General features: G+C 44.5%; 1 protein-coding gene across 4 annotated transcripts in view; it reads right to left on the bottom strand.

The window, feature by feature from the left end:
• FAM168A (family with sequence similarity 168 member A) overlaps window positions 1-26,076 on the bottom strand; it is a 579,070-nt gene that overhangs the window by 39,907 nt on the left and 513,087 nt on the right. For all 4 annotated transcript variants that reach the window (XM_029602124.1, XM_029602123.1, XM_029602125.1 and 1 more), the window contains 2 exons: window positions 25,476-25,618; window positions 1,006-1,180 (listed from right to left, as the gene is read on the bottom strand). In XM_029602124.1, coding sequence (XP_029457984.1) covers window positions 1,006-1,180; window positions 25,476-25,618 — 318 coding nt within the window. The remainder of the gene's footprint in view (window positions 1-1,005; window positions 1,181-25,475; window positions 25,619-26,076) is intronic.

Below are 26,076 nucleotides of genomic sequence, written 5' to 3'. Positions count from 1 at the left end.
GCTGGTGGGGAGGCAAAACCCAGGAGAGTCTGGACTGATCCGGGTACGTACAGGGAAAAGCTAATAAAAAACAAACCCTACATTTTAATCTAATCATCCTTCTTCACCCTGATTCCTGTCAGCAGGTTTAAGATATGGGGCTGGAGCTGATGCATGAAAGAGTTCATCCCATAAGATTATGAGCCCTATAAAAAAATGCCCCACAGAAAAGCAGCAAAAACACAGTGGTGTGAACAAAATTTATTTTTTGGTGAAAACTCTCTGAGCAGACTATATCTTTTTAGTAATAATTTTAAACGTTTTTATTTCTTTGATGGAATATGAATACAAGAAGTGAGAGTCAGGCCTAAGGGAATTGGCAGTATATCAGGGGATTCATTGCAAATGGGTTCCTTTCACAGCACACACAAACTGGACTTCCCATACAATAAAATGAGGTATGTATGCATATGAACTGCTAAATTGTTCATTAAATAAATGCAGAGAGTTTGTTTCTCCCCATTTACTTTAATTCAAAAGCTTGGTGTTGACTTACAGTACATTTGACAGCACTGTCCTTCCTTTTAGCTTTTAATCCTCCATTTCTTGCCATTGATCACCCTCTTCCCTATAGTATCAGCATTTAATCATATTCCTCTTGCTCTCTCTGCTCACTGTCACAGTAACATAACATAGAAAATGTTGGCAAATAAAGATAATTTGGCCCACCTAGTTTGGCTGATTGCCCCTGCCTATACTGCTCAAGCTTTGAATACTGTCAGCTATCACCCATACAAGCTTGACCTTCCCTTCTCCTTGCACTTTGCATCAACCTCTAGGATAATAATATCTCCCAGCTGTCAGCCACACCAATGATCGCATGAAGGAGATCACTCATCTTTGTGTTCTAAGCAGAGGACTATACCAATTCAACCTTTTGCCCTCCCCCCAATTCTATCAGAGAATTTATAAAAAGCCCCGCCTTTCTCTTTTCTCTTTCAAATATAAGTTTTCTTCAACTCTCACCTGCTGACATTGCCATAGTGGTCCCAGCAACCATTCCCATGGTCACGCCATTAGTCCTAGGGGCAGCAACTGGGGCTGGATAGATAGCTGATGGAATGCTGTTTGGCTGAACCACGGTAGTGTGGTGAATTACATGAGGCTGTGCCGCATACACAGGCTGTGTATAATAAGCTCCCTGTTCAAAAGAAAAAATATTTACACTATCAACATTTTTTTATTTTACTGTACACTTTACAAAAATGATCTCTGTGCACTTTTACAGGATCATGCTGACCACTATATCTGCCAGCACATATAGTTGGGGAGAAACAGCCTACAATAAAAATAACACAAAATGAAAAAAAAAAAAAAAAGTCTCTTCCATTTTACTGATCACCACTATTACCAAGGCAATGCAGAAGTTTTTATTGCTTGTTCTCTACTTTGAGGCTTATTATATAAATGCGGGTAATCAAAAGACATAAAATAAAAATAAATGTGCATTGCAACTATATGCAGAAATCTCTTATATTTCATTTTGGTTTGGTTATATGCACGCAATCTGCTCAACAGTCACCTGCAACATTAATATCATCTGTAATAACAAGAACATCTGTTCTCTAGGAGGAAGTGATGTCATCCTCGGTGATGGCAACCTAACCTCAAAGCTTTCGCTCAATGGAGCTCTAATAATAGATAAAGCAGAGTTGCTTACCTGTAACAGGTGCTCTCCTAGGGCAGCAGGATGTTAGTCCTTACGGATGGGTGACAGACATCATCAGATGGAGCCTGGCACGGAAAACTTCTGAGCATGTCCAGCATGCCACTATCTGCGCGTCCACACAGGGTCCCTCTTCAGTCTCATAACATACAATTCCCGAGCGAAAAAATACATTAAAACGCAGGAGAACCCAGCTCTGTAGGGTGGCAGGCGGGTTTCCTGAGGACTAACATCGTGTTGTCCTAGGAGAACACCTGTTACAGGTAAGCAACTCTGCTTTCTCCTAGGACAAGCAGGATGATAGTCCTCACAGATAGGTGAATACCAAGCTACAGGCTGCTTCCTGCAATGAACATGATCAATCTGCACCGAAAATGGATGCCAACGAAAACAAAAACAACTGTAGTGCTGTTGGTAAGATAAGGAGGAAGCCTGATCCCATATCATGGGTTTTAGGTAGGGAGAGTTGGGTTTAAGCCTGGAAGAGGTTACGAAGGAGAGGTTGGCCTAAGCTACTGTCTTGTTAACCATCCTTGTCCAAGCAGTAATGGGCAGCGAATGTGTTTAGAGAACTCCACGTCTCAGCCCTACAGATTTGGCTCTGGGAACAGCCCGCAAGTGGGCTACTGATGCCGCCATAGCCCTCACAGAGTGAGCCTTAACCCGGCCTCCAAGCTGAAGGCCCGCTTGTGCATAGCAGGAGACAGAACTCACTAACCAATTGGATAGAGTTTGCTTTCCCACCACAACTCCCAAACTATTCTTGTCGAAAGATATGAAGAGTTGAGTGGATTGTCTGTGGCCAGCTGTGCATTCTAAATAGAAAGCTAAAGCCCTCTTGTAATCCAACGTGTGTAGAGCCCATTCACCCTGATGTGAATGGGGCTTCGGAAAAAAGGTGGGTAGAATGAGGTGAAAATCAGTCACCACCTTAGGCAGGAATTTGGGATGTATCCGCAGGACCACCCTATCCTGAAAGAATTTTGTGTAAGGTAGATATGTAACCAAAGCCTGAAGCTCACTAACCCTGCAAGCTGAAGTGACCGCCACCAGGAAGAGGGCTCTCAAGTGAGGAACTTCAGATTGCAGGAGCGCTTAGGCTTGAAAGGATCTTGCATGACCCATGCCAACACCATGTTGAGGTTCCAGGACACAACAGAAAGCCGGGGGGGGGGGGGGGGGGCTGCAGTTGAAGCAGGCCCCGCATAAAGCATTCTACTATGGGCTGCACAGAGATGGGTTCCAAAGGAGCGGGAAACAGACCTGTCTGGGCCAGTATGGGGCCACGAGAATAATGATTCCCTAGTTTTGCTGGCGCTTAAAGAGAGTCTTCATGGCCAGCGGAAGATGAGGATATACATAAAAGAGACCTGTCTCTCAGTGCTGGGCAAAGGCATCTGAGGCTGGAAGTCCGTCTTTCTTGAACAGGAAGCAAAATTTTCTCACCTTGCAGTTGCAGGGGGAGGTAAAGAGATCCACATCTGGAGTTCCCCACTGGCTGAAAATCCAAGCTGCTAAAGCCAGATTCAGTGACCACTCATGTGGATGAAACATACGGCTCAGACGACCCACCACCAGATTCATTGCTCTGGCTAGATACATCGTTCTCAGGAACATCCCTGCGACAGAGCCCAGGACCAAATCTGTACCGCCTCTTGACAGAGGAAGAACGACCCCGTGCCTCCCTGCTTGTTGATGTACCACATTGCCACCTGATTGTCTGTCTAAATCAGGACTGCCTTGTGGGACAAGCGGTCTCGAAAGCCCAAACGAATTGCCCGAAGCTCCAGGAAGTTTATCTGGTATAGAGATTCCTGAGCCGTCCACCAACCCTGAATGTGAAGATGGAAAGTACTACCTGAGGCAGGGCAGCCTGAAAAGGGACTCCCTGCTCCAGGTTGGATAGATTCTCCCACCAGGACAGGGAGACCTGCAGAGGTGGCATGATGTAAACATGTGACTGTAGGTCCTGGAACACCTGCTGCCACTGCAACTGCAATATCCATTGTGCCCTGCGCATGCAGAGGCAGACAAAAGGGGTGACATGAACAGATGTAGCCATGTGGCCCAAAAGACAAAGCAGTAGATGAGCAGAAACCTGCCGACAGTTGCAGACCAACCCTGCCAGTGATGACAGGGCAAGCGCTCGATTGTGGGGCAGAAACTCCTTGGCCTGAATCGTGTCCAGTCTGGCTCCTATGAAGTTCAGATGGGGTGATGGGCAGAGGTGGGACTTGGGGTAATTGATGACAAACCCCAGAGATTGCAGCAATTGGATGGTCAGACTTAAAGAGTGCAGCGCTACCTGCTGGGAGGCACTTTTGACCAGCCAGTCGTCCATGTAGGGGAACACGTGTACCCCCTGATGTCTGAGGTGTGCCCCCACCACTGCTAGGCACTTGGTGAAGACCCGAGAGGCTGAGGCCAGGTCAAATGGCTGTACTTGATACTGGTAGTGAGCTTCTCCTACCACAAAGCGAATATACTTCTTGTGATTTGGGAAGATAGCAATATGGGAGAAGGCATCCTTCAGGTTGAGGGAGCAAAGCCAGTCTCCTCTTCTGAGGATTGGGATTAGGGTGCCCAGAGAGACCATTTTGAAGTTTTCCCTCTGAAGGAATTTGTTCAAGGTTCTGAGATTGAGAATAGGGCAAAGGCCCCCAAGTTCTCTTTGGTATCAGGAAATACCTTGAATAGAAACCTTGGCCCTGCTGGTGGAAGGGAACGGGTTCTACTGCTCCTGCCATTAGAAGGGCGTTGAGCTCTGTCACAAGTATTTCCTGTGGTGCAGACGAACCACACGACGGACATAGGGGAAAGTCTGTAGGGATGTTCCTGAAATTCAGCCAATACCCCTGGCGGATGATTGTGAGAACCCACTGGTCTGACATAATGCCAGCGATGGGCAAAATGAAGCAGCCTGCTTCCAAAGGAAGGGCAGGATCACAGGGATATGGCGAGCTGACTCACGCTCCCTTGCTCCCAGTCAAAACTCTGTGGCGGGGCTCTGCTGGGGGGTTGGCTGAGGCCTGGGGGGTCTGCTGCTAGTGGGAGCGACCCCTGGGACCAGCACAGGTGTGCGAGCCTGCAAGGCTGGAGGGTAATATACTTCCTTTGATGATAGAAGGATTTTCTTGAGCCTTGTTGAGAGGACTTCCTGATGGAGGATGGTGGATCGGCAGCGCCAGCCAATAGCTGCTGAAGGGTCCTTATGGCGATCCTCCAATTGGGCTACCACATCCCTGACCTTGTCCCTGAAGAAATTCTCTCCCATGCAGGGCAGATCAGCCAACTTCTCCTGGACTTCTGGCTGCAGGTCCAAGAAGCGGAGTCAGGCCATACTGCGGGTGCCAATGCCCACTGCAGCTACTGTTGCCACTGTCTCAAAAACATCGTAGGTGGACCTCACCTCGTGTTTTCCCGCCTCCAGACCCTGCTCTCCTACTGCAGAGAATGCATCTTGTTGTTGTTGCGGCAGGCGTTCCGATAGCTCCTGGACCTGTTTCCATAGGTTCCAGTTGTATTGGGTCAAATATAATTGGTAGGAGGCAATGTGGGTGATGAGCATAGCGCCCTGATACACCTTTCTCCTTAGGGCATCCAGTGCCCTGTAATCCTGGACCAGAGGCATGGGTATGGGAGCGCTAGCCTTTTTTGAGAGCGAACTCCACCACAACCAATTGGTGAGGGAGGTGGCGCTTCTCAAATCCCAAAGCCTGTTGGACCAGATAGATGGCATCTGCCTTCCTGTTAACTGGAGGAACTGACACCGGATGTTCCCAAATCCTAAGGAGAAGTTCCTTAAAGATATCATGGACTGGGGCAGCGACGAACTGGAGGACTTCCAGCATCTTATGTCAAGCGTCCTGCTCTGTGAGGAGCTGAAATGGGATGGCTTCAGCCATGGCTCGGCCAAAACCCGCAAAGGAAAGATCTTCTGGGGGAGACATACGCCTCTCATCTGGTGGCAAAGGTTCTGACAGGAGATCACAGAGTCCTCAGAAGACAACTCTGAAGTATCATCTCCCCAGGGGTCATATGGGCCCTCTTCCTTGCTAAGGTCCCTTGGAATCGTACTTGGATGGACCCTGCCTAAGCTCATCGCTCTGGGCACTGAGGGTACTGATGGCCTCGAGGGCGGCAAAGGCACCAAGGTTCCCAAATGCCCAGGAACAGGATCAGGGAACTCCAGCCGCGAGACTAGCGGGCTGGATGGCGCCAGTGTCTGCAGCAAATCTTCCTCCTCGGAGGGCCCAATAATGGCAATCGCTCTGGAGGGGGGCATCTGTGGCCGCTGGGGAACTGAGGGCCCCCCCCGAGCACCGGTTGCGTCGGAAGGACACAGAGTAAGATGACCAGACACTCTAGCAGGGGCGCCAAAAGAGATGGAGCAGGTTCCAGCACCGGTATGGGGGCTGGTACCAGGGATGGCTCAATACCCCACAGGGCTCAGAGCACCGCCATCTGGACCCTAGTCCGGTGAAACTAGGACTGATGGAGGAGGAGGAAGAGGCATGACTGGAGTCTCCTCAGAGGCTCGGTGCCCGGCATCAATATCAGTGGGGAACACCTGGAACTCCTGGGTCTGCCAGAGGATGAGGCCTCTTCACCACGGGGTTGCTTTGGTGGTGGCATGGCGGCCGTGGGTGTCACACCGGTTCTGGAGCCGTGCGCTGATGGCAATCGTTGATGGTGCTTGTGGAACATTTTGCGATGCTTGGCCTGGTCTTTCCTCGGCGCCGAGGAAGCGGAAGAGCCCGATGTCTTCGAGGGCGTTGACACCGGAGATGGCCTATCACTGGCTCCTCTCTCCCTGGACAAACCCGCAGGGCACACGGATAGGGACAGCGTGTCCAGCGGTTCCCCTTGGCCCCTAGGCTTTGACACTTCTGACGCCAGAGTGGATGGAGCAGACTTCTGAGGGCCAAAGAGTTTCTCCATCTTATCCTGCTGGGCATGACAGCTCTTGGGAGTCATCTGATCGCACAGTTGACACCCATTGTCGTGTGTGATGCCCCCAGGCAGAGGATGGAAACCTCATGCAGATCAGTAATCGACATGGTCCGCGGGCACTGGGGACACTGTCGAAAACCAGATGCCATGAAAAACAGCCAGCGAGTGGTCGATGACCGGTGGCCACCGAAGAGCGACACACCAGGCATCAACTGCAAAGAAAGGCAAAAGCAAACCTAATACGCCACCGGAGGGACATCGACCGGTGAAGAGGGACCTGACACTGAAAACCGGTAATAAAGTTGAAGAAAAAATACCATAAGAGCAGAACTCCACCACCGCGAAGCAACTAACACCGCAGGAAAGAAAAAGAGACTGAAGGGGGACCACGCATGGATGCGCAGATAGTAGCATGCTGGGCATTCTCAGTGTGCCAGTTAAAGTTCTAGAAACTTTGACAAAAGTTTTCCGTGCGGGCTTCATCTGATGATGTCACCCATCTGTGAGGACTACCATCCTGCTTGTCCTAGGAGAAACACACATACCCAGACACAAAACAATGGAAAGAAGCCCTCCCACACTGCTCAAAGGCAAACCTCAATCATGAACAATCGGCAAAAGAACCCTGAAACTAAATGGTTCTTTGACACTGAGCACACAGCCATGAGGTGCAAGAGTCGATTGCAGACTGTATGGGATTATGCCTCGGAGTCAGAAGCAGACAGAATTGAGGATGACATAAAAATGACACAGTTAATAAGGATTATCCCAATGCCGATCTAAAAACCTGGTTTCGTCAGCTGCAGGACTTGCAATCAGTCAAAGAAATGACTGCTGCCCTCAAAGGCAAAGTTGTGGAGATTGGGGGCTCTGTGGCAGAACAGCGAGTGGAGGATCATGAGGGACAACATATGGAAAAGAGACAATATCTCTGAGTTGGAGCTGAAACAATTTGAACTTTGAGAAAATAGAAGATTTGGAAAATAGATCCAGAAGGAATAATCTCAAGATTAGAGATTTGCCTGAAACTTTGAAATATGAAAATGTTATGCAGGTGATACTTGATATCTGCAAGATGCTGCTGCATAAGGGTGAGAAAAAAGCACAAAGCAAACTGAAATTAGCATTGAACATGCTCATAGGGCATTAGACCTCCAAAGGAGAAATCTTCCTAGGGATATTGTGGTTTGCCTTAGAGACTTCCCAATCAAAGAAAAAATATTAGTAAAAGCCCGATAGAGTTTTTTTGACTGGGAAGGGCACAAAGTTGCCATCTACAAGACCTGGCTCTGATAACCTTGCGATGACGAATGGAGATGAGAGATATCACTGCCAAGCTACATGGAGAGAATGTTAGATAATGATGTTTTTTTCTGTTTGAATTATTGTTTACTGTGAGAGGAGTGAGTTGTAGAATCAAGACTAGAGACTAGGCAATAAACGCTCTTCAGAAAAGAGGCTTAGATTTATTATTATTATTTATTTGCTTTTCTATACAGACATTCGATTTGGCATATCACATCGGTTTACATATAACATGATGTCAAAAGGCAGGCCTTATAATGACATAGTACATTGTAACAGAATAGATTAATTTAACTCTGTACTTATAACTTATAACTTGCTTATAATGACATAGTACATTGTAACAGAATAGATTAATTAACTCGGTATTTATGCTTGCTTAACGAATTAACTTAATTGTAAAATATATTGAAAAAACTTTAACAGAATATGTTTTGATTTGACTTATGTACAGTGGCAGGGAGGAGGGATGGCAGGGCCCGGGGGAGGGGGAGAATTTTATCTGGGGGATGGGTGGTATAAGGCGACAGTTATTTATCTGGAGGGAAAGCTTTCTGGAAAAGCCAGGTCTTGAGGTTCTTTCGGAAGGATGGCGTAGAGGGTCCGTTCTGAGAGAGGGTGGAAGGTTGTTCCAGAGGTGAAGGCCGGCTATAGATGCGGCTCGTTCTCTTGTGGTGACTCGAGGCACTTCCTTAATGGAGGGAGTGGTGAGAAGGCCTGTGTTGGTTGAGCGGAGATTTCTGGTGGAGTTGCTAGGGGTCAGTGGTTTCTGTAACCATCTGGCTTTGTCATTATAGATTGCCTTGTGTATAAGCATGAGATTTTTGTATTGAGATATGAAAGGGATAGGCAACCAGTGGAGTTATTAAGTGTGGGTGTGATGTGATCCGTTTTTTTGTTATTTGTTAGGGACCGTGCGGATGCATTTTGGAGGAGCTGGAGGATGGCTGCGGGGAGGCCTGTTAGGAGGGCGTTACAATAGTCTAGCTTGGCGAAGAGGAGGGATTGCAGAACTGTTCGGTAGTCTGGGGAGTGAAGTAGGGGTTGAAGTTTCTTGAGGATTTGCAGTTTGTAGAATCCTTCTTTTATCAGTGTCTTGGATATGCGCTTTGAAGTTTAGTTCCTTGTCCAGGGTGACTCCGAGGTCTCTAACTGTCGTGAGCATGTTGTATTTGGTCAGAGTTGTGGGGTTGGAATTGGGTGTTGATGTTTTTCTGGAGAGGTGAAGAATTTCCAACTTGTTCTGGTTGAGTGTTAGTGCCATTTGGTTGAGGATGGAAGTTATATCTGTCAGGTGGGATTCCCATCGGTTTAGAGTATTGTTGATGCTATCTCTGTTGGGGAGCAGGATCTGTACATCATCTGCGTATAGGAAGTAGGTGAGCCCTGTTTTGTCTAGGTAGTTGCATTGTGGCAGCATATAGACGTTGAAGAGAGTGGGGGATAGAGATGAGCCTTGTGGGACTCCCTGTGGGAGAGGGATTTTTTCTGATGTTGTGCTTTCGTGGGTTACCTTAAAAGATCTGTTGATGAGGAATGATTGAAACCACTGGAGAATGGTGCCACTGATACCTATTTCTCTGAGCCTGTGGAGTAAGATCTTATGATTGACAGTGTCAAATGCGGCGGAGATGTCAAGTAGGATTAGGAGGAAAGATGTGCCCTTGTCGTATCCTCGTATTATTGTGTCTGTGAGGGTGAGTAGTAGCGATTCGGTGCTGTGGGATTTTTTGAAGCCATGTTGAGCGGGAGCTAGTATATTTCGGTTTTCGAGAAATTCTGATAGCTTAGATGTGACTGGTCTGGATGGTGGATGAGATGGGGAAGATGAAAGTTGAGATTTTGTCCTCTGTAAAGAAAGCCTTCTTCAGATGGAGGTGGATTCCTAGAAGGAAATCATCATCTAAAACATGACTCATTGTTTTGGGAGGATAAGTGAAGAGTTTCTTGAATTTCAGTGGCTCTTAATCGCAAGTGGACACTGACTTGATGTTATTTTGAATTCCATAGCCTGTGCAATTGGATCTTGAGACACTGAGCCTATTATAGTCCTAAATTTGTGTTTTAGTATTGTTATGTGGGGATGGGGGAATACTGCATCTGAGAGGGTTGTTGATCCTCATTAGGAATATCATCCATTGTTATGGGTGAGGGGTTGGAAACAGGCTGGGATAATGGGAGGAGGATGGGGAAGAACAAAGAAAATGGGAGGGTGAGAGAGGGAGGTTGGGGAAGTTTAAAGGGGAGAAAATTGGATTTGGAACACTATTAGCAGGGAAAGTTTAGAGATGATGATGGGGGGGGGGGGGGGGGGAAGTTGTGTGAGGGATAGTAGTAAGCCTGTTGCTACTTGAGCTAGAATACCAGATATGAAGATTGTGCCAATAAATGTTAGAGGATTAAGAATATTCCCATGAAGAGTCAACTACTATTCAAAGAGCTTAAAAGTAGAAATTGCATTTTTACAAGAGTCACACTTTAGAAAACAGGATGAGTAACTTTTATGGAACAAGGATTACTCAAGTCTTTTTGGCATCTAACTGGAAGCATAAGAAATCTGAGGGAGTGGAAATAGTTTTTCACAAAAACAAATCTGGGGTACTGATAAGCATGGGGATAACCCGCAAGGACAGCAGTTACTACCCTTAACAGAAGGCATGGGGATTACTACCCTTAACCAATAAGCCTTGATGCTTCTGATGCAAGTGCAACATTGCTCTCCGCTTCAATGGTTGGGGAGGGGGAGGGGGGCAGGGGAATTGGATTCAGACTACAACCAATGTGGGTTCAGACTTTTATGGTCTGAGATACTGATACGCAGACATTAGGGAAAAAGCACAGGACTGCTTCTATGGACAAGTCCAAAAGCAAAGAATGTCAAGCAGCATTGTCTGAATTTTCAAGAAAGCTCCTCACCCAGTAAAAATATTGCTAGCAGTAATTTGTTATGGATTTGACAATTGCTTGGTTTTGATTGTAAATATTACCACCTTTATCATAAGGCTTATGATAACTGCATGGAGCAGCAGTTACTACCATAAGAAACTTGCTGGGCAGAATGGATGGACCATTTTGTCCTTTTCTGCCATCATTACTATGTATACAAGTCCTCTAATGTTCGTATTATGGATGTTAGAAAAGATAAGGAGGATAGATACATCTTGATTAATTACTCAATAGATGGAAAGGTTATAACCTTAGCTAATATTTATGCACCCAACCAGGATCAGGGTGTTTTTTTAAATGACAAACTTGGTGATATTTTAGTACATTTTGCTAGGGAACCCTTGATCCTGGGAGGGAACTTTAACTTTAAATCCTGAATTAGATAACTCAGGAAGGAAACTAGGCAATATAACTTAATTACTGGGCGTAATAGATGTGTGGAGAACCCTAAACCCTAGGACCAAAGATTATACCTTCTATTCCAGTGGTTCTCAACTTTTTTCCCCAATTGTGACACACCTGACAGACCATGCTCACAACTATGACACACTGCTCATTACAATTCATGGTGGAAATAAAAAATAAAGGCCCAGTATTATTTTTATTGTTAAGAATGACACAAGGGAAAGAGAAGTACTCTGGTCTGAACAGAAATTGCATAAATGGAAAACATACCATACCAAAACAGCACTCAAATAGTAACCACTTATCTAAGAAAAGGCAACACTGAAAATATTACACCAGGCCTTAAGACACCAATACACCTCTTATTAGGAAAACGGACCAAGCCAGGCTGCTATAGAGCCCTACACAGAAACTACACGCCAGCAGAATTCCTCACCTCAGTCACATGTGCAGACCCTCACCTAACAAAGAATAAAGAGACCATAAAGCATAACTAGAAACATGCAGACAAAAACTGAACAGGTAACTGCATCAAGCCAGGGAGAGACTTTATACAGTGTAACAAAGAAAAAAAGAGAAACTTCACCAGTCCTCAAAACAAATCAAGAAATATAACATCAGTAGCAGCAAAACCATAATAAAAAGAACAGATTATTTCGAAACAGCTGATGAATGGAATATCTAATAATTAAAAATTCATATTAAAAATTTCTAGAGACCAATAAAATATTTCAAAACAGCAAGCACAAAGACCCAATAATGAAAAACAATGATAAAAAAAATGCTTTGCTCTGCATACCTGGGAATGTTTGATATCCAGGTGCTCTGAGATTGTTTTGAATTAGTAAGAGGAGGGATGGTTTGCTTGCAACTTTCTCCTCTCTCTCAGTCACATACAAGCTCTCTCTCTCACACTGGCTCTCAATTACACACCTATACACACATGCTCTCAGTCACTCACATATACGCCTGCTTTTTCTCTCTTACTTATATAGGCTCTTAATCATACATTTACAAACATGCTGTCTGTCTTTTCACACATACACAGATTTTCAATCACACACTTACATACATGCTGTCCCTTTCTCTCACTTACACACACAATCACATACTCACAAACTCTCTCACCTACATTGGATCTCAATCACACACAGACACACGTTCTCTCTCTCTTACTTATATACACAGGCTCTTAATCATACATACTTATGATCTCTCTCACTTACACATACAGATTCTCAGTCATACACTTACATTCATGCTCTCTCTTTCACACACAAAGGATCTCAATCACACGTACGTACTCTCTTTCACACAAACAGGTTTTCAATCGCACTCTTACACATAAGAGGCTCTCAAATACTCACTTACATACATGCTGTCTCTCACACACACACACAGGATCTCAAACATATATGTTTTCTCACTCACACTCTCTCTCTCCCCCCAACAAATCAGCAACAGCACCAGCCTCCTCCATTTTCTGCCTTAACGGCAGCAGCAGCCTCCTCCACTTCCAACCCTCGTGGCCTTGAGAAAGGACTCCCATCAGCCATGGAGGCTGACGTTGCTCCTTTTGTGCTCTGCACCACGCTGCTCATTCTTCAGGCCGCGCTGTTCACACTAGCATGGTCTCTTCTTCCCGGAGCGTGTGGCCGCTGCACTCCACTTCCTCTTCTGGGCTGTGGGAAGAAGAGACTATGCTGGTGCTGCTGACTCCAGCTCTCCTGCTGGGTTCCGCCTGGGCTATCAGCATTTTAAGCCCAGACGGAAGATAAGCTCCGATTTCAAGGGGGCAGGGGGAGCAGCTGGGCCAGCGGGGGGACCGGGAAGTGTGACAACACACAGGTGTGTTGTGACACACCGGTTTAGAACCGGTGTTCTATTTTATGTCCCAGTCAACATACTCTAGAAAAGATATGATCTTAGTGGCTTCTTCCCTAATAGGGCAGGTCATTATTGCCCATGTTGGCACCTGTATCTTGCAGTGGAGAAGGTACAGAGAAGGGCAACCAAAATGATAAAGGGGATGGAACAGCTCCCCTATGAGGAAAGACTAAAGAGGTTAGGACTTTTCAGCTTGGAGAAGAGACGACTGAGGGGGGATATGATAGAGGTGTTTAAAATCATGAGAGGTCTAGAACGGGTAGATGTGAATCGGTTATTTACTCTTTCGGATAATAGAAAGACTAGGGGGCTCTCCATGAAGTTAGCATGGGGCACATTTAAAACTAATCGGAGAAAGTTCTTAGATATAGATGTGAAGTTAATAGCTAAGATCTTAGCTGATAGATTGGCTAGAGTGCTTCCTTTGTTAATTCATGAGGCCCAATCTGGATTTATTTTGGGGAAGAGGACATCAGATAACATCCATGGAGTGCTTAATGTCATTTCAGCAGCAAGGGAGGGCAATCTGAAAAAGCATTGGATAGGGTTCACTGGCCCTTTATGTATAGTGTGTTCAAAAAAATGGGGCGCAGTGACAATTTTATTAGCTGGACATGAAAGCTATGATACCCCACAGGTCTGCATATAAATTAATGGAGGATACTCTGAGATCTTTATTGCTGGCAAGGGGCACTCGGGTAAGGCTGTCCATTATCGCCTTTCTTTTTTGCTATGATAATGGCATCTCTAACAGGCAGTAGGGGGGTCCTAATCGACAGATGAGAGTACAAAATATCAATTTTGTCGACAGTGTTCTGTTTACTCTACCTAATCCAGTTACTTCTCTACCTGTTTTAATTTTGGAAATTACCACATGACCAAGTCAGAAATTTTTTATATCAATCTTCCAGATTATATGGTAGATCAACTGAAACATAACTTTATATTTCAATGGGCCCAAAACCATAAATGATATTTAAGAGTAAACATTACCAGAAATTATCAACAGATGGCACAAGTGAATTACTCCTCTCTTGTAAATGGTATAGAAAACGACTTGCAAACATGGGAGAAGACTAATATTTCCTGGCTTGGGAGGATAGCTGCCATAAAAATGAATGCCCTGCTTTGTCTGTGCTATTTATCCTAAACACTTCCAATAGTAATTCCTACCAATATGTTAAATAAGATTAAAAAAAAATTGTTGGTGTTTATCTGGAAACAAAAGTGCTGCAAATTTTCTAGGAAAATTGTATTCTTGTCAAAGGGGATGGGAGGGCTAGGAGTTCCTAATGTTGCAAAATTGTATAAATTTGAGTGATCTTAAGAGTGGCATCAACATTCTACAGCTAAACAATGGGTAGAAATGAAACAGTTCTTTTTGGGGAATACTCCTCTCTCTTTTTAGATATGGCTACTGAAAGGACAGCATATTCAAACAGTGATATGCAATCCTTTTACTAAACACACACTGGAAGTCTGGGAAATTCAGACTGCGGGACACACCTGCCACTTTTAATATCCGTTTTAACAAGGAGTTTCTAGCGGGTTTGGAAGGAGGGTGTTTTCGGTACTGGGAAACAGAGAAGTTGACTCATTTAATGGATTCCCAGGGTTGGCTGAACTTTTTAACTTTAAAGAACAAATTTAAATTGAGACAGACAGACAGGTATGCTTACATGCAGATACAACATTATGTTAAAACAATATTAGGGAAAAGGCAGATGTGTGTAAAATATTCTACATTTGAGAGATATTGTACAAAGGGGCTCCCAATAAAAGGTTTTATATCTAAACCCTACAAAGAAATGAGTATGGCTGAGGGTGGGAAATTAAAACATGAATGAGACTAGGAAAAAGATTTATTCTATGAAATAGATGAAGTAGTATGGGAAACTATCAGGTGGAATGCCTCTAAAACTTCTGTATCAACACACTTAGCTGAGGATTTGTTTAAAGTTTTTTTTAGGTGATATTTAAGCATTTTATATACTGTCATTCTAAAAGAAGATGACAACAGTTTACAAAAGCAACATTCATATTATAAGTCAACAAAACACTTAAAGATTAGAGTTGTCTTAGGACACTTTATAACACATTATTTCTCTTTTATTCTTCTAATATTGACTGTTTTTTTAATATTGTAGTTCTCTGCATATTGATATATTATGTTAGATCATATGCATTTTTGAATAGCAGGGACAGTTAATAGCCCTTTATTTTGTGATTTTAGTGTGCGCTGTGGTGTGTATGGTTGGAAATTCACACCTATTAAGCTGGTGTTTCTGTCGTTGATGATGTTGAAAATTAGTGTTAGTACTTTATAATGGATTATACCACCCAGAAATTGAAATGTATTTTTAAGACTGGGTCAGACAGTTGTTGGAGGGAATGCGGGCAAATAGAATCAATGGGACATATGTGGTGGTCTTGCCCAGGAATTTTGGGCTTTTTTGAGCAAGTGAAATAACTGATTTGGGACATTACTAAGATTCAGTTGGCTGAAGATCCTCTTGTGTATCTCCTTCAGGGCTCCATGCAGTGGTGTGCTGTTAGGGTCTTCAAAGGATTCAGTGAATCGCCAGCCCTGATCAATTTCTCTTTTTGTTGGGTTTTATCTTCCTCTCCAGTTGCTAACATGGGCGGAGTTTGAAAGGCGGGGCAGGCCTCCACGGAGCCCTTCCCGTGGCAGCCATAAACAAAAACTGAGATGCTACAGGCTGCCGTGGAGCCTGTCAAGTGATGGTCAAAAACACAGACTGAGGTGCTGCGAGGTGGCGGCTAGAAATAGAAACTGAGGCGCTGTAGGGTGGAGGCCAGAAACAGAGGAGGTGGCATGGCAGGCCTTCTTGGAGTCCATCCCTCAGTGGCCGAAGGCAGTGCTTAGGAAAAATGGCACAGAATAGGAGGAGTGAAAACTTTAAAAAACATATCCGAAGCAGAAAGCCTGCGAGGGAGTCAGTTGGATCGTTAGATGATTGAGGGGTTAAAGGGGCACTTAGAGAAGATAAGGCCATCGCGGGAAGATTAAATGATTTCTTTGCTTCAGTGTTTACTAAAGAGGATGTTAGGGAGATACCCGTAATGGAGAAGGTTTTCATGGGTAATGATTCAGATGGACTGAACCAAATCACGGTGAACCTAGAAGATGTGGTAGACCTGATTGACAAACTGAAGAGTAGTAAATCACCTGGACCGGATGGTATACACCCCAGGGTTCTGAAGGAACTAAAAAATGAAATTTCAGACCTATTAGTAAAAATTTGTAACCTATCATTAAAATCATCCATTGTACCTGAAGACTGGAGGATAGCTAATGTAACCCCAAATATTTAAAAAGGGCTCCAGGGGTGATCCGGGAAACTACAGACCGGTTAGCCTGACTTCAGTGCCAGGAAAAATAGTGGAAAGTGTTCTAAACATCAAAATCACAGAACATATAGAAAGACATGGTTTAATGGAACAAAGTCAGCATGGCTTTACCCAGGGCAAGTCTTGCCTCACAAATCTGCTTCACTTTTTTGAAGGAGTTAATAAACATGTGGATAAAGGTGAACCGGTAGATGTAGTGTATTTGGATTTTCAGAAGGTGTTTGACAAAGTTCCTCATGAGAAGCTTCTAGGAAAAGTAAAAAGTCATGGGATAGGTGGCTATGTCCTTTCGTGGATTACAAACTGGTTAAGAGATAGGAAACAGAGTAGAATTAAAGGGACAATTTTCTCAGTCGGGGGGGGGGGGGGGGGGCAATGGAGTGCCTCAGGGATCTGTACTGGGATCCGTGCTTTTCAATATATTTATAAATGATCTGGAAAGGAATACGAGTGAGGTATCAAATTTGCAGATGATACAAAATTATTCAGAGTAGTTAAATCACAAGCTGATTGTGATAAATTGCAGGAAGACCTTCTGAGACTGGAAAACTGGGCATCCAAATGGCAGATGAAATTTAATGTGGATAAGTGCAAGGTGATGCATATAGGGAAAAATAACCCATGCTATAGTTACACAATGTTAGGTTCCATATTAGGAGCTACCACCCAGGAAAGAGATCTAGGCGTCAGTGTGGCTATATCAAAGTTGGCTGGAAACATTTTTATGCTGAAAATTTGAGTTATCCAGCTAATTTATCTGGCCAACTTAACTCTGCCTCAGGAATGCATCTGACATATCTGTTTAAGATTTATCCCGTTAAGTCCTTAGCAGAATATAGTCAGATAAGTCAGAGGTGTTGAGAGCAGCATAAAATTCAAAAACAGGGGTTTGTCTGGATAAATCCTTTTGAATATGGACCTCTGTGTGTTCAAATTTAGATTGCTCACTCTGTAAGGCAGCCTTTGAAACCTAACTGGCAATGTTTCAATATCCACAGTTGGGTTTCAAAGTTATCCGGTTATGTGTTCACGGATAACTTTAACCTTAACCAGCTATATTCAAAGTATATAGTCTATTAAATAGTGATTACCATTACAAAAAACAAAACAAAACAAAAACAAACTTCAAGCAAGCCTGCTGGCCTGATCCCCCACCCCAGTGCAATAAATGTTGACCCTGCCAGCTGATCCCCTCCTCCCTTCCCAAAATGTTTTGAAATCATTGCAGGCCTACAGGCCCGAAAAACTCCCTCTCCCTACTCCATCCAAATTGTTAAAATATTCTCCAAATGAAAGTCCCTTGGTGTGGCCCACCCTCCCCTCTCGTCAACCGAACCCTATCCAGTCTGCCTCACCTAGAAACCCCCAAAACTCTTACTGTGACCAGGAGCTTGGAATAATCGTCTGGCTTCTGGTACATACACTATTACCTTTGCATAAGGAGGAATTTCATAAATTGAGATGTCAGGTACAAAGTTTGTTTAGATGACTATCAAGTACATTAAATATTTTGGAATCTCCATCTCAGCTAGATTAGAATAATTTTATCATTTAAATGGAGAAATTACTACTTATCTGATCATTTCCTTTTCTTTAGTACAGACAGGTGGATCCAGAACCAGTGGGTTTATGCACCTCTACCAGCAGATGGAGATGGAGCAAAGCTGACATTACGGTATATATAACCTTACAGTGACATCACCCGCCAGTATTCTCTGCAAAAGCCAACTGTGGACAAACTAACAAAAACGTGATTATTAACAGACAACCGCTCCAGCACTCAGCTAACAGGAAACCACTGAGCTCAGACAAGGAGTGCAATAACACTAGTCTAGGGACTGGATTGACATTTACCAGTACTCCCTGGAACACGCAGCTCCACAGGAGGATAATAGCACAACAATTTGGCAGCCAAGGGCGGGAAGGTGGATCCATCTGTCTGTACTGAAGAAAAGGAAATTATCAGGTAAGTAGTAATTTTTCCTTTCTTAGCATTCAGATAGGTGGATCCAGAACCAGTGGGTATCAAAGCTATTCCTGGAACTGGGCAGGAGGCTGCCTGCGGTCCAGTCAAAACCGCACATGTGAAGGCTACAACCTCCTGGGCCTGCACATCCAGTTGATAACTTCTGAAAAAGGTGTGTAAAGAGGATCATGTTGCATCTCGGCAAATATCAATGGGAGACAAAATCTAACTTCTGCCCAAGCCCTAGTGGAATGAGCCAAACCTGACTAGGCAATGGGCTGCTCAGCATCCACATACGTGGCAGTGACTACCTCCTTAATCCAGTGGGCTAATGTAGCCCGTGACACAGGCTCACCCTGTTTACTTCCACCATGGAGAACAAATAGGCGATCCATCTTCCTGAGAGGTAGAAAGCTCCAAATACCTCAAGATATGCATCTTGACATCCAAGGGCCGTTACAGGTGACATTCCTCTGCATCTCTTTCCCTGTCCAGAGATGGCAGGGAAATGGACTGATTCAAGTGAAAATCTGAGACCTATTTTGTCAAAAAGAAAGGAACAATACGCAGCTGTATCTCCCCTGCAGGCACTCGTAGAAACGGCTCCTGACAAGACAAGGCCTGCAGTTCGGATACTCGATGCGCAGAACAAATTGCCACAAGAAACACTGTTTACAAGGTCAGTAACCTCAGTTGAAAAGTAGCGCCCACTAAAAAATCCCAAACTAGATTAAGACTCCACAAGGGTGAAGATACTTCACTTCTTTCAAGAAACGGGCTACATCTGGATGATCCAACAAGTGTCCACCATTCACCTGATCTTGGAAAAAGGCAAAAGCCGCCATACTTCTTGAATGCTGTTCTTTTTGCCTTCATTTTTTCAGCCACCTCCTTAGAGAACCAGATTGGTTTCTTTTTCCTCTTACTCTTCTTTACTTTCCTAACATATAGATTTGTTGCCTTTGAAATAGTTCCTTTTAATTTGGCCCACTGCTGTTCCACCTCATCCGTTTTCTCCCAGTCTTCCAATTCTTCCTCCAGGTACATCCCCATTTTAGCAAAGTCCGTATTTGTGAAATTCAAAATTTGGGTCTTTGTGTGACTTCTCTGTATCCTATTTGCGATACTGAACCATATTATCTGATGATCACTACTGCTCAAGTGAGCCCCTATCTGAACATCAGTGAAATTATCCCCATTAGTGAGCACTAGATCGAGGATCACAACCTCCCTTGTGGGTTCTATTACCATTTGTTTTGAGCAGAGCACCTTGAGGGGCATCCACTATTTTTCTACTTATTGTAGATTCTGCAGAAGGAATGCTCCAATCCACATCTGGAAGATTAAAATTTCTAACAAGTAACACTTCTCCCTTCTTTCCCAACTATTGGATGTCCTTGATCAGATCTCTATCCATTTCATCTGTTTGGGTTGGCGGTCTGTAGATCACACCAGTAAAAATGTAAACACCATCTTCTCTTTTTAGGACAGTCCATAATGCTTCTTTACCCCATGTCCCTTGCAATTCAGTTGCTTGGATATTGTTTTTTGACATAAAGAGCTACTCCCTCTGTCCTCTCTGTCCTTTCTTAACAACCTATAGCCTGGGATGGCCACATCCCAATCATGAGACTCGGTAAACCATGTCTCCGAAATAGCAACAATGTCCAATTCCTCCTCTACCATTAGGGCCTGCAGGTCTGGGATTTTATTGCTCAAACTACAAGCATTTGTGGTCATAGGTTTCCAGCTACTCTTCCTACTCGCCTTTTCTGTTTTTTTGAACCGACTGATTTTGTTACTTTGTTTTCCCACTTCCTGTATTGCTTGGGTGTGACATTCCAATTTCACTGGCCACTTCCTGCCACCCCACTCCCTAGTTAAAATACCTGATAATTTATGATCTGAATTTTTCACTTAGCATCCTCTTTCCCGCCACAGACAAACGAAAGCCATCTTTACCATATATTTATACTGTGATGTCAGCTCTGCTCCATCTCCATCTGCTAGTAGAGGTGCATAGCCCACTGGTTCTGGATCCACCTGTCTTAATACTAAGACAGTAGTAATTATACCCTTATACTGAGAATGCTTGAAGAAAATAGTTGGAAGTGAAAGAAAATATACATCAGTTCAATAGGGAGGACTAATTGTGTTAGAATGAATTGGCTGCCTTGGGTGATGTTTTTAATCTGTCATTCTTCTTCTGGCAGTTCCAGTGACATTATTTCATGCTCTCAATAAAATTAACATGTTTTCTTTGGGTTTATAAGCAGCCTAGAATTGGTTTAGAAACCAGTTAGCTGGCTATAGTTAGCTGGCTAATTAAGTTAGTCGGCTGTATTCAATAGCGTGGCTGCACTGTTGAATATGCCTCCAAAGTCAGCCGGTTTAAGTTTATCCGGCTAACTTTGCTATCCAGACTGTGTCAGAATATAGACCTCAAAATTTCTAAAAGACCCTAGAAGAAAGGGACATAATCTAACTGGTACCTGATCTGTCTGATTGCAAAAGAAGCTACTCTGGTTAGGGGAGCGGAAGTAGAAGTTTTGATGGTTGTGTTGCTTCTAGGGGGACATAGTGTATAAATTCTTTCCAGCCACCTTGCTGGTGGCTGGAAAGAATCAGTAAGTACTGCTTGGAGAAATTTTTAAAACTTAAAAGTACTGGGGAGAAGTAACTATTGGGGTAAATTATTTCTTGTGTTCGTGTATTTTTTTTAAATAGGTAGTCAGAAAGGCAGGCAACAAACAGAAGTTTGTGTGTTTGAGTCAAGTGGCTGACCCCCTCCATGCAGTTTTTTTAAACTTATATAAGAACATGCCATACTGGGTCAGACCAAGGGTCCATCAAGCCCAGCATCCTGTTTCCAACAGTGGCTAATCCAGGTCACAAGTACCTGGCAAGTCCCCAGACACCAAGTAGATCCCATGCTACTGATGCCAGTAATAGCAGTGGCTATTCTCTAAGGCAGCGGTTCTCAACCGGTGCGTCGCGACACACTAGTGTGTCGCCAAGCACCGGCAGGTGTGTCGCGTGGCTCCCGGTCCCTCCCGCTGCTCGTTCTTCCCTGCTGCCGTTGTCGCCGGGCTATCAGCACGTTCAAGCCCAGCGGGAACGGCAGCGGTGCAAAAAAAAAAAAGCTGTGGCATCCGCGGCTGGCCTTTTCTTCTTCCCGCGCCTGCATTTCCCCCCCGGACCCGGAACAGGAAGTGGTGCGCGGGAAGAAGAAAGGCCGTGCCGCAAGAGAACCCACGCCTCGCGCGCCATCACGGCACACATGGGGAAGCGCTGCTGCGGCCGTATGGCCAACCGGTCTTCCTGTTCGGGGGGGGGGGGGGGAGCGGAAGTGCCGCGTGCAGCTTCCGCTTCCTCCCCCCAATGCAGGAAGATCAGCTGCCTCTCCTGCTGCCACCCGTTCTCCTGGTATCTTCGGGCGTCGGGCCGTATGGTCCGATCTTCCCGCTTGGGGTGGGGGAGCGGAAGCGTCGCGCACAGCTTCCGCTTCCTCCCCCCAAAGCAGGAAGATCAGCTGCCTCTCCTGCTGCCACCGGCCTCCTGCTATCTTCGGGCGTCGGGCTGTATGGTCCGCCGATCTTCCTGCTTGGGGGGGGGGGGGGGGAGGGAGGAAGCGGACGTTGTGCGCTGCGCTTCCGCTACCCCCCCCCCCCCCGACAGGAAGTTCAGACGCCCGAAGATAGCAGGAGTCCGGTGGCAGCAGGAGAGGCAGCTGATCTTCCTGCTCTGGGGGAGAAAGCGGAAGGGAAAGGAGAGAGCAGCATGAGCCTCCCGCGATCGATGGAATTCTTCCTTCTTGGCCTGCGGGGGCTGGAGGAGCAGCTACCGTTTGTGCTGGGTGGGGGGGGGAGAGGAAGTGAGTGACAGAAAGAGAGAGAAGCAGCCAGCCAGCCAGCCTGTGTGTAAGTGAGAGAATGTGTGTGATTGAGAGCCTGTGTGTAAGTGAGAGAATGTATTTGATCGAGAGTATGTGTGTGATTGAGAGAAACTGGTCAGAGAGCTGATGTATGTGTATATGTGAGAGACAATGAAAGTGACTGCTCAAGGAGATGACTGATGTGTATGTGAGAGTGTGAGACAATCAGGGATGTGTGTGTGAGAGAGAGAGCGAGAAAAAGCATGGAAGTGAGAAATCTGGGTATGTGAGAAAGCATGGGAGTAAGAAGCCTGGTGTTGTGGGGGTGTATGTGAAAGAAAGCATGGGAGTGAGAAGCCTGATTATGTGAGAGAGAGCATGGGAGTGGGAAGCCTGTGTGTGTGCATGTATATGAGAGAGACTGGTTGGTAAGGTGACGGTGTGACTGGTGTGTATGTGAATGTGAGAGAGAGAATGTGATTCAGGGAATGAGAAGCCTGTGCACGTGGAGAGCGAGCATGGAAATGAGAGAGAGACTGGGTGTGTGTGTGTGTAACAGAGAAAGTGATTATGGGAATGAGAAGCCTGTGCATGTGAAGAGAGTGAGCATGGGAGTGAGAACCTGGGTGTGTGTGAGACACAGCATGGGAGGGAGAAGCCTGTGTATGTAAGACAGAACATGGAAGTGGGAAGCCTGTGTGTGTGTGTATGCATGAGAGAGATCAGGTGACGGGTGTGTGTGAGAGAGAGAGAGAGAGAAAGTGATTATGGAAATGAGAAGCCTGTGCAGGTGAAGAGTGGGCATGGGAGTGAGAAGCCTGTATATTTGAAAGAGAACATGAGAGTGGGAAGCCTATGTGTGTGTGTATATGCATGAGACAGATCAGGTGACTGGTGTGTGTGTATGTGGGAGAGAAAGAAAGTGATTATGGGTATGAGAAGCCTGTGCATGTGGAGAGAACAAGCATGGGAGTGAGAGACTGGTGAGTGTATGTGAGAAAGAGAAAGTGATTATGAGAGTGAGAAGCCCATATATGTAAGTGGAACACGGGAGTGGGAAGCCTGTGTGTGTGTGTATGGCATGAGAGAAACTGTTCAGGAAGGTGACTGGTGTGTTTGTCAAAGACTGGGAGATGATTGGTGTGTGAGAGACAGAAACTGGTCATGGGGGCATGACTGGTATGGTGTATGTGTGTGTGAGAGACATGGGCCCTAAGGAAGAGGACCATGAGTATAGAGCTTAGCCACTACTGCTACTTCTGGTGTGTGCTACAGCCTGCATGGAAGAGGAGTAGGAAAGCTGCTGGAGGGGGGTAAGTAAAGGTGGCTTTTTAAGTTTATTTTTCTTGATTGACTGCTATTTTAATTATTTAATATTATGTGATGTGTCTGCTTTTTTTGAAATATTTTATTGTTGTTTGGAGAATTTTTAATAGTTTTTATGAGTTTTTAATTGTTGGATGTTATTCTGTTCATAGTTGTTGTGAAACATTTATTCTGCTTATTAGTATAGTTTTACAATTATTTCTGTGTGGGGATCTATAGCTGCTTGCTAGTTCTGTTTTCCTAATAAGAGGTGTATTGGTTTTTAGGGCCTGATTTAATATTTGTAGTGTTGCCTTTTCATAGATAGGGTTGCTCCTGTTTGAGTGTATTCCATAATACAGGTGTAACTGTGTGTGGATTAGTTTATGTGCATTACTACAGATCCTGGGAGTATGTTAGGTCGGTTCTGTGTCTGTTACAGAGATATTTTACTAGCATGTAAGTGTTTTATCAGTCTTATTTGTTGCGTTTTCTCAAGAGGACATGCATTGGTGGTAAACTGCTGTCTTTTCATAAGTAGGGCTATTGAGCCTGAAAGTAGAAGGAGTTTGAGTTGCTGTTACTGAGATGACACCAGAACCAGAATATCTTTTTTGTAGAGTGAGTTGAACGGGGAATGTCATAATTCTGCTTTACATCCATTATTGTGGATCAGGGGGGTTCCCGTGGATGCAAACTGTACATTTACATCTAGCTCCATGACGATCATGGGTCTGTGTGTCACGCATGTGAGAACCATCTGTCAGGTGTGTCCCGACAGAAAAAAGGTTGAGAACCACTGCTCTTAGGGATAGATTTTAAAACGTTCACGCGGTTCCTGCTGCACACACATGGACGCAGGTATTTTATAACTTGCGTGCGTCGTCCCCGCCCCTTTTGAGAGGCCTGGCACTTCAGCACGTAACAGGGCTTACGCGCATTGCCGGGCCCTTCTGAAAATTAGCCCTAAGTCAACTGGATGAATAGCAGTTAATGGACTTCTCCTCAAAGAACTTATCCAAACCTTTTTTTAAACCCAGCTAAATTAACTGGCAGCAAATTCCAGAGCTTAATTGTATGTTGAGTGCAAAAGAATTTTCTCTGATTAGTTTTAAATGTGCTACATGCTAACTTCATGGAATGCCCCCTAGTCCTTCTATTATTCGAAAGAATAAATAACCAATTCACATTTACCCATTCTAGACCTCTCATGATTTTAAACACCTCTATCATATCCCCCCCTCAGTCGTCTCTTCTCCAAGCTGAACAGCCCTAACCTTTTTAGCCTTTCCTCATAGGGGAGCTGTTCCATTCCCTTTATCATTTTGGTTGCCCTTCTCTGTACCTTCGCCATCACAACTATATCTTTTTTGAAATGAGACAACCAGAATTGTACATAGTACTCAAGGTACGGTCTCACCAGGGAGCATTATAGAGGCATTATATAATTTTCTGTTTATTTACTATTCCCTTCCTAATAATTCCTAACATTGTTTGCTTTTTGACTGCTGCAGCACACTGAGCTGAAGGTTTCAATGTATTATCCACTGTGACGTCTAGATCTCTTTCCTGATTCACTAAAGTGAGCTACCACATTATAGTACGTATTTACATTTTTTTTTTAATGGGACTTACTCGCTAATAAAGCACGTTAATGCGATAGCACGCTTTCGTGAATCAGCCTCATGGGGCATTCAAAAGGGTCAAAGCAGAGATGCCCACTTTTACATAGCTATACAGTTCCATGATAAACTTACCTGGGCATACAGGTTCTGCTGTGGGTAGGCACTTCTAATAGGGTACATAGCTGTTTGGTATGGATTTGGAGATGGAGAGTACGGAGGGGGTGCACTGTTACTCTGGGTAGGAGGGACCTTGTATGGGGTTCCAGCAGTGTATCCTGTGAAAACAAACAAACAAAAAAGGGCAACATGAGTTAAAAGCAGCTGATATTTTTTGGGAGGCCTCTAGTCCATGAAATAAGTCCCATTCAGTAACAGATAAAACTAAACCTTTAAATGGATAAAGCCATTCTCTGCTACATGGTTTTCTTTCTAGAGTTTAGACATAACCACATTTTCCATAAAGTGTAATGCAAAAAGGATCTCCATATTTACACACGTATTTCTGCTGATGTATTTTCTTGTGCTGCCTTGCGATCGATGATGTCAGTTTGTACGCTTCTTAGCCCTACGTAAGAATTATGTCTATACAACATACTTTGATAGTCTTTAAGTTAATGATATTTGATAGTCTTTAAGTTAATGATATTTTAGTGATCTCTATAGGTCTGTGTCTTTCTGGTTCGGCAGTATTTTAGTGGTTGTACCCTAAATCACTCCAAATACTAACTTGCCT

This window comes from Rhinatrema bivittatum, chromosome 5, assembly GCF_901001135.1.
Source record: "Rhinatrema bivittatum chromosome 5, aRhiBiv1.1, whole genome shotgun sequence".
Lineage (NCBI taxonomy): Eukaryota > Metazoa > Chordata > Amphibia > Gymnophiona > Rhinatrematidae > Rhinatrema > Rhinatrema bivittatum.
Note: the sequence above shows the minus strand (reverse complement) of the source record. Positions and strands in the feature narration are given on the sequence as shown.